At 43.1% G+C, this 9581-nt stretch overlaps 1 protein-coding gene across 1 annotated transcript in view; it reads left to right on the forward strand.

Annotated features, from left to right (window-relative positions):
- The window catches only part of MASP1 (MBL associated serine protease 1), a gene marked incomplete at both ends in the record, with an annotated part of 64741 nt that extends 61422 nt beyond the window's left edge, over window positions 1-3319 (forward strand). The window contains 3 exons of the mRNA XM_080696553.1: window positions 471-538; window positions 2649-2748; window positions 3129-3319. Coding sequence (XP_080552679.1) covers window positions 471-538; window positions 2649-2748; window positions 3129-3319 — 359 coding nt within the window. The remainder of the gene's footprint in view (window positions 1-470; window positions 539-2648; window positions 2749-3128) is intronic.
- Window positions 3320-9581: the final 6262 nt, after the last annotated feature.

Below are 9581 nucleotides of genomic sequence, written 5' to 3' on the forward strand. Positions count from 1 at the left end.
CTTTTAGTCTAGCCTCCTCATTTTATGGTTAAGAAGATTGATGCTGATAAGAGGGGACAGAGAACATTTACTGAAAGAAGCATACCATACGACTGAGTAGGCTGGGCATTTAACTGACTCACAATTATTGAGCACCTACAATATGCCAGCATTGTTACAGGTGTGGGGATACAACAGCAAATAAGATAGACAAGATTACTGCCCTCACACAGCCTAGGTCTCATGCTAGTTGTGGGTGGGAGAGAATAAATCAGATTAATGTTTCATAGAGACAAATGTCCTCCACTCTGGCGCAGGTCACTCTAACCCAATAGCCTTTCCCGTTTTCCTCCCCACCTTTCTGCCTTTCTCTGACACAAAAAAATTCAGCTCTCTCTTCACAGGCAGAAGATGGTGGGGCTGCAATATGTAATTGCTCTGAGCGCCGGACAGACCACCTCTCTACCCTCACAGTGCCTTCTCTTCTCCAGGAACCATGGTCATCGTCAGCGGCTGGGGAAAGCAGTTCTTACAGAGGTTCCCGGAGACCCTGATGGAGGTGAAGTTTAATTTGTACCCTGTGTGGTGACACCTGGACCCTGCACTGGGCCTTGCTGCTTTGTATTGGCTGCTCAGGAATTAGGAAGCTTGGGCAGGGGTGGTGAGAGCGATGCCACCAGCTCAGGCTCATCTCCAAAGTTCAATGGGACTTTGAATCCCAGAAAAGCTTCATGTGTTTGTTCTACAGGTCATGGACTGTAGTCTCTAAGCATTGCTCAATGTCCTTGGAAGCTTTTTAAGGCCTCAGGTTGTGGAAATTCTCCCAGAAAACAACAGGTTTGGACACCTCAAAGGCTCATGATTCTTCTATACATGAGGACTACATACCAAATTAGCCTAAAATGGACCAGACTTGAGAACCACAAGTCTTGCAGGAATAAACTTCACCATTGCATTTAGAAGTTCACATTTCTTCAGGCCAAAACACTGAATTGGACATCAAGAGCCATGGCTCCAAGTCCTGGCTCCTACTATTAATTCTCTGAACTATCCAAACAAAGCCATTTTGCCTCTAAGCCAGAGTGTACTGTCTCAAACTGCAGAGTTAAGTGACAATGCTAAATGTTCCCTTGGTTCTGAAACCACCAGGTTCTATGACACAGCTAGGTTGAATACTCAAACATACATTAAACTAACATGCTTCAAAATGTTGTATCTGCAACAACCATTCATCCATTCATGAACTCCCAGGCATTTATTTGGTGCCTCCTATATTCTAGCTACTGGTGTGCTAGGAAGCAGGTAAAGGATAGATCTGAATTCTGGCCTCCATTATACTCAAGTGGCTGGAGAGAAAGTAGCCAGGGATGTGATGAAGATGATGATGGAGCAGCTCAGAATGCTTTGAAGTGTGTAGCAGAAGATCTGAGCTTATCTTGGGGTCTCAGAAGGGCTTCCTAAAGGACATGACATTTAAGTGATACCTGAATGAATAGAGGTTAATCAGGCACTCAACAGTTTACTGTGGACATGTCCTCATGAAATGGCTTTCTCTTCCCACTTATCCAGAGAAGGCCATGGCCCAAGAAGAATCAAAGTGGCCTCTGGTCCTCCTTAACAAGAGCTAACAGAAGGCTTATGTTTGGAGGACATGGTGCATTCAGCTCTTGGTTGGGCTGAATGAGACTCAGATGTTTCCCTTTTTTATTCCAGACATCTGCTTCAACAATTACCCTCATGCTGAATCAAAAGCAACAATTACCATAATAGCTTACTCTTATGTATCAACTTATCACCTCAATTAAAAAAATTTCCTGGGTATCTAGTTTCCAGGTTTGTAGGATAAAAAATAAACAGAGACTTGGTTCTAGAAATTTATCTATTATGAGGAAGGACAGCAAAAATGAATGTTTGCTGCAAAGTCAGCAGTATAACCCATAAAGACCTAATATTAAGCCAAGCATGGTGGGCACACACTTGTAATCCCAGCATTCAGGAGGCGGAGACAGGAGGATCGCTATTTGCAGCCAGCTTCAGCTACTTGGTGAAGTCCTTGCAACTCAGTAAGACCCTGTTTCAAAATGAAGAATAAAAAATAGGGCTGGGGTGTAGCTCGGAATGTAGCCTGCCCCTGAGTTCCATCCTCAGTACTGAAAAAACAAACAAACAAACAAACAAACAAAAAACAACCTAATAGTGCTTGTACTTTACAGCAGAGCACTTGCTCATTCATTTCTTCTATGAATGTCAAATATTGTGACTTACACTTGTCAGATGAAGAAACAGATCTGAGGTCTGAGAAATAATGACTAAGCCATTTGCTCCAGGTTCTGCCACCCCAAGGGTGGGTGAAGGAAAACTAACCATGTTTTTTTTTTTGCATATATTGTCATATTTGAAATGCATGTGATAGGCAAGTATTATTATCCCATTTTACAAATGAGAGAACTGAGTCCTTGGCGGGGGGTTTACTTGTCCAAGGCCACACAGTTAAGTTCATAGCTGAGATCATAACAGAACATGAGTCTTGTTTTTCTTCGTTCAATTGTCCCTTCACATGTACTAAGTGAGATTTCTGAGACCAAGTCTAAGGTGGGTCCAGGCCAGCTCCAGGGTGTCAGAACAGCCGGGGCTCCTCAGCCAGGACCAATGATAGCCTTATGTTTCAGATCGAGATCCCCATTGTTGGCCACCACACCTGCCAGGAGGCCTATGTCCCGTCGAAGAAGAAGGTGACGAAGGACATGATCTGTGCTGGGGAGAAGGAAGGTGAGTTACGAAGCTCACCTACAACACAGACAGACACTGCCAGCCAGGATGGTAGGCAGCCAGCAGTGGAGGACTGGAGACCTCCCATCCTGGCAGGCTGCCTGTGGTGAGGGGAGTGGTTAAATAGTACAGGGAGATATTCCACCACAGCAGAGAGAAAAGTACTAAAGAATTTTCATCATTCCTCTCTTGAACCAGCACTTTCTAAAATCATTTTGAGCTCTGAGGCCTGACCTAAAACTACTCAGCCCATGTTTGGGTCAACCGGTCTGCTGCGCCCTCTAGTGTCTAATTCTCTGAACTACAAGAGGGACATGGGGAGGACACCTTTGGATTTGGGCTGGGGAACGGGGTGCTTTCATCTGAATCTTTTCATCTAGGGGGAAAGGATGCCTGTGCAGGGGACTCTGGAGGTCCCATGGTGACCCTGGACAGAGAGCGAGGCCAGTGGTACCTGGTGGGCACAGTGTCCTGGGGCGAGGACTGTGGGAAGAAGGACCGCTATGGAGTGTACTCCTACACCTACCACAACAAGGACTGGATCCAGAGGGTCACCGGAGTGAGGAATTGAGTTCATCTCTCAGCCCAGCACCACCTCCTGTTCAGTCGGCAGTGAAGTTACTAGATTCCAGTAGCCCTTCTCCCTTGACCCTCACCCTTCCCTCCTCATTCAGCCCACCTGTTACTACACAATCTCTGCCCTTGTTCGCTCTCTTAAAGAGGCAAAGCAGCACAGTGGTCAGAACACAGGCTGAATCCAGGCTTCATCCCTTACAAGCTTCGCAATGCAGTACAGCTACCTTCATCTCTTTGAACCTGTTTTTTCTATCCATAAGATGCAAGCTGCATACCTTACCTACCTGATAACAGTGGGGTGGAGTTGAAATTAACATCTATAGATAGCACTTAACCCTATGCATGATCTAAAATAATTGTTCAATAGATGTGACTTAGATCAATTATCTACCAGGCGATGCAGTTCCCTTAGAAAGCTCTGCTTGGGTCTCAGGGCTGATTAATGACACGCCTCTCTCCAACCCTTCACTATCTCCTCCATCTGCCCATCTAATTCACTGTGTTCTTTGCCACTTGCAACCCTCCCAATACCAAGCCCAGACCTCCCCCGCCCCACAGAAAAGTGCTTGTCTTTCTGAGTTGTGAGGGTGCCTGAGAGAGGGGCCAGGAAAGAGACTGGGGACGGTGAATTGAGAAGCCAGTATTTCTCCTGGCTCCTCCTGTGATCCTATGCAAGTCCTTTGTCCTCATCTTGAAGGATCCTCCTGACTCAAACAGTCTAGGATCAGATGAAGCCATATTTTTTATTTTGATGAGATGAGTTAAAGCCAAAGTAAAACAAAGGCAAAAATTTCATTAAGTTCAAAACCACTTTGATGTAGACAAAATGCTGCTGCAGCTCCTACAATCCCTCACCCTGCCCACACACCCTGTTTCCCAAGGACACAGCCCTGGCTAAGTGCAGCCAGGGGGCCTTTCTCTATTCTCAAGCAGAGTGTCTTCTCTGGGCCAAGCCTCCTTGCTATCCTTAGAACCTGGCTGCACAAGGTAGGACCTGGCAGGCTAGAATTCAGTCCCCTGAATTCGCCTTGCATCCACAGCTGAAGCCAAGCAGATATTCCCCCAAATACTCACCCCTGTGAGAATTCCCAAGTGGAATGCCTTCCTGAACTCCCTGGCCCGGCACAGTCATAAGTGTTTCCCAAGCAGAATGCTTCCCTCATTCAAGAACCACTTCCTCTCTCATGGAACTTCTAAGACCTCTTCAACTCCAGAACTCTAAGACAGAAGCTTTTCAAGGGATCAGAAGCCCAAAGTCCCTGTCTTCTGTCAAAATTGCTTTTCATGCCAGATTTTAGCTTTTGATTTACCTGCAGCTGCTAGAGTCACTCAGGTCTTCTGTCAAAAGGAAGAAAATGGGGGGTGAAAACTTGTAGGCATTAAGCCCTAGGCTGAACACTCAGGGATGGTAATGCATTGCCTACCTGTGGTCCCAGGACCAAGTCGTTCTACCTCTATGCACTCTGCTCTTCACTCTGTAAAGAGAAGATAACAAGGGGCCCCAGCCTCATGGAATACTTATCAGGCAACCTGGAGTTCTGTTTTGATACCCCAAAAAATGTGGTGCCAAGTTTTGAAATGGTCCCCAGGTATCCCAAGATACTGTAACTTCCCTTTCACAGCGCTGCTGGGGCCTTTCATGCTGGCTGCTTCAGGAGTTACTAAGATGAGAGTACAATTAAAGGCTTCCAGGAGCTTCTGATGGGGGAGGTGACACATATGACTGCAGTGCTCAAGAAAGAACCCAAGTGCCATTATTTAGAGGGGAGTGGAGGTAGAAGAAAAGCCATTTTGATAAGGAGGTGTGAGAGAAGGAAATACCAAAAAGGCTTCCTGGAGAAAGTGGCCCTGAGGAGGGTGGGCATTTCAACAAATAAGACAGCAGGAGGCCTTCCACATGGAGAGAAAACCAGAGAAGATGTCTAGTCGACCTCTCTGATTACACCAGCTCCTCCCATGAAATGATGTGTCTAGGAGGCCAGTGTCTTGGGATGAGAACCAACATCTGAAAGAACTTATCTCCTTAGTGTTAGAATACTAAACAGGACTTAGTTTCAGGATTTGTGTGCAGATTCTGACCTCTGGATGGACCCAGTTTGTGCTGTTTCTTCTTCTAGCTGCAAATGAGAAAATGACTAAATGGGGCATGGAACCTTCCCTTTGACCTTCAAACATCTATTAGATGTGCAGTTCCTGCATCACTGCCAAGGTACAGGAATGCTAAATCTCTCCCAGTTACCGTAGTCCTGGAGTATCTGTTAGGACAACCTCATCTACCTCCAAGGCCTCATTCCTGAACATTTCTAGTGATGAGAGTTTCTGACCTACAAACGCAGCCCATTCCAACTTTAAAATATGCTGCTCTCTTCTATGCAACCAAAATCCACCTCCCGAGAGTATAGTTTGTATAACTAAAGCTATGATTTTATACCATTAATGCTGTTGTTAGCAATCATGATCACACCTGGATTTCATTAGCAACAGAAGCTGTTGTTCTTATGGGAAACTACACATTTGTTCCAATAAACATCTGCATTGAGTCAAAGAGCCCTGCTTGGCCTTGTGTGTGTGTTCATACACTGATGATTTTGGTGAGTTCTTTCCATGTTCCAAACTTTTGCTCTATTTGATAGAATTACTGTACCATGAAGAGAGAGAGGATAGGAAAGTCATGTCATAGATACAAAAGCATCTCTTGGGCTTTTAGGGTTCATTCTGCTTAAACTCCTATATTATTGTCCCTGTAAATTAACAGACTATCCCATAATGACAGTGTTTCAGCACCCAAATTGCATTTATTAAATGCCACCCATACTCGCATTAGAAAAAAAGTTTTTCAGATCATGTATTTAATGTTTGATTCGGAGTATGTGGCACCATGTCTAGATTGGTCTCCTCTGGGTTGGAGTTTATAATTTCTTTCTGCCATTAGCTAATCTTGTTCACGGAGGACCTGACTCAAATAAACAAGAGCACTAAGACAGTGGCAGCACTTTAAGTAAGGTAGATAAGAGAGTCAAGGAAAGACAGCTAAACCACTCATGGCAAAGGTGCTGCCAATTTTGGCCCAGAATGGGTCTTGAAATCAAGGGACTTAGGTTCTAGTGGAGTGTAGGTTGACTCCTTTATCCATTTAATTTTTCCATCTTTCAACTTGCAAAACAATCTTTGCCCTCTCCTGTCTGAGATTCTATAATCCAATCAAAAGTAAAAAGCAGATGAAAAAAAATGAGGGAAGCTATAAACCTACCTCAAGTATAATGCATTCTACAGGGAATGATAATCAGTAACATTTTTGAGCATTTACTATCTTGTTGAGACTGCACTAAGCTCTTATAAAGAATCTACTTTAACCTTGACAACAACCTGCCATGAAAGTATTATTAGTATCCCAATTTGACAGCTGAGCAAACTGAAGCACAATAAAGTTTAAAAACGTGGCTCCAGCTAGAAGCAACAACATCCCAGACACAATGAGCGTTGGTTTCTAATATCATTTTCCAGTAAGAGTAATGAGAAGGAGAAATGGTTGATTCTAGGCCTAGGGAAGCAAGTATACTACCTGAGCCTGGAGTATCTTGTAGTGCAAATAATAATAATAATAATAATAATAATAATAATAAGGAAGTGCTCCAAGGACTCCTGAATTGTGGGGTCATGTCAAAAGGGCACAGGAGCCAACTGAAACCACTCCAGTAGCCAAAGCTGGAACAATTTGAATAGCAAAATAAAGTAGCACTAAATAATAACCTCGAGTACAGATTAAATGCCCATGAGCCAAACTTTTGAACAAATATATAAACTTCACAGTAAGTCTTCCATGAAGAAAATAGCCATATAATTTATGTAAATGTCTTGCCCTCCAGAAGATGGAGTGTAACACCTCAGCTCTTAAATGTTGGCAGCACATAGTGACTTCCTTCCAAAGAGAACAGTATGGAAAAAAGGAAGACAGTAACTCTCCAGTGGAAAACGTGACAAGCACTAGCTCAGCTAGTCAGTCAAGGCTAACAGCAAGAGTGATGTCATATTGATATTATGTGACCTTAACATGCTATGATGGAAGTGACTGCACCTCTGTGCTCTTCTTCCCCAAATCCTATAACTCCAGTTTAGCCATGAGAAATCTGATGAACTGCAATTGAGGAATATTCTACGAAGTACCTGGCCAGTGCTCACAAAACCTGCTGCAGTTATCAAATATGAGGGTATTATAAAAGCTGTCACAGCCAAGAGAAGCCTATAATGAGTTGAATTGTGTCCCTCCCAAAATATTTTGAAGTCCTAACCCCTAGTACCTCCAGTGTGAACTTATTTGGAAATAGGGCCTTTGCTGATATAATTAGTTTAAAAGAGGTCATATTAGAGTAGGATGGGCCTTTAATCCTATATGATTGGAGTCCTCATAAGAAAAGAAGGGACACAAAGACAGACATACAACGGGACACACCACATGATGTCAGTTGAGATGAAAGTTCTACAGCTGTAAGCCAATGAGTGCCCAGGATTACAATGAAACACCAGGCAAAGGAGAATTCTCCTACAGGTTTCAGAGAAATAACTTGCTTTCAAACATCTAGCCTCCATAACTAGACAACACTAAGTTTTTGTTGTCTTAAAAACAACCCAGTTTAGGGTGCTTTGTTACAGCAGCTTTAGTAGACTAATATAGGAGATATGACAGCTAAATGTAATATGGTGTTCTGCATGGGATCTTGGGACAGAAAAGAGGGCATTAGGAAAAAAAACCTAAAAAAATCTGAATAAAGTATTAATTTCAGTGAATAGTATCAGTATTTGTTCATTAATTATGGCCAATGTACCATACTAATGTAAGATGTTAGTGATAGGTGAAAAAGCATAGAATGTATGGAAGTTTCTGTATCATCTCCAGTACTTTTTGTAAATCCAAAACTATTCTAAAAGTAAATGTCAAAAAAAGGGGGAATCCAAGATCTCTCAGTTAGGAGATGAAGGAACTAGGATTTGAAACCAGTTTCTGATGAACTCTAGAGCCCAAGTTATGAGCACCAGTGTTTCCCAAACACATAGGAATTACCTGGGGAGTTTAAGGAAATAGGAAAATACCTATACCTTGGTCTGTCCCCACAGAGATTCAAATGCAATGGGTCCGATATAAGGCCTGAGCATTGAGTTTTGCTTTTGTTTTTGTGGTACTGAGGATTGAACTCGGGAGTTTGACCTCTAAGCCACACCTCCAGCCCTATTTTAAAAAAAAAAAAACAGGATCTCACCAGGTTGCTGAGGCTGATCTTAAATCCAAAATCCTCCTGTCTCAGCCTCCCAAGTACTGGGATTACAGGTGTGTGGCACCATGCCCAACTGAGCTTTGGGTGTTTTTTTTTTTTTTTTTTTTTTTTTTTTTTTAGAGAGAGAGAGAGATTGAGAGCCACTAGAGTATCCTAGCAGTATGTAACCCCTGGGGAAAAAAATGGGAGCCTCTATTTTCTAGGTTTGGGTTTTTGAATGAGGTGAGAGACACAAGGGATAAGTATCCTGGTGTTCCAGACCATGCAATAACATTATGAAGACATTTCTGCATTAGTGTTTTCCTGGAAAGAATCAGTGTTCTTTTACTTTGCAGTAATATAAAGAAAGGGGAAAGGATCCCATGAACAGGAGACTAATATAAAAGAAGAGAAGCATATGAAAGGACCCTGGGGATATGAAGAAAACTGTGTGGCATGGTATTCATGGAAGGTAGATATGTTGGGGGAAAGTACATGGTACCATGCAGGGAGATCTGTAAATGCAGGGTCATGAAAAGTCCTGGATACTTAGCTTAATTTGAGGTCTTTGAACAAAAAGGAGAGGTGATCAACTTTACCTTTCAAATGAGACATCGATGTAGAGGGTAATCTCGAAGACACAAGATGGCTGTAGAATATCAGACAAGAGACCTATGGTTCCTGAACAAGGGTGGGTCCATGGCTGGGCCTACAGAATCTGTTAACAGATACCCAACATCAGTTAACACATCAGAATGAGTTAATAGAAGAGAAAAGAAACAGGGAAGGAACCAAAACCCAAAAAGAGTAGTGGTTTTCCAGGTTCCTGATGTTCCTGTGATCTGCTAGCATCCTGTGACCTGCTAGCACTTGTCTCTAGAAAGGAAGTCTAGGATGCTATGAACTTGGGAAGAGACAAATAGGGCTTTTGCAATGTTCTCCTGCATCTGGTGTGCATTGGCCTTTTTCCCCCAAAAAAGATCAAGAAAATGTCATTTGGATGCAAAA

This window comes from Muscardinus avellanarius (genome assembly GCF_963383645.1).
Source record: "Muscardinus avellanarius genome assembly, chromosome: 5".
NCBI lineage: Eukaryota > Metazoa > Chordata > Mammalia > Rodentia > Gliridae > Muscardinus > Muscardinus avellanarius.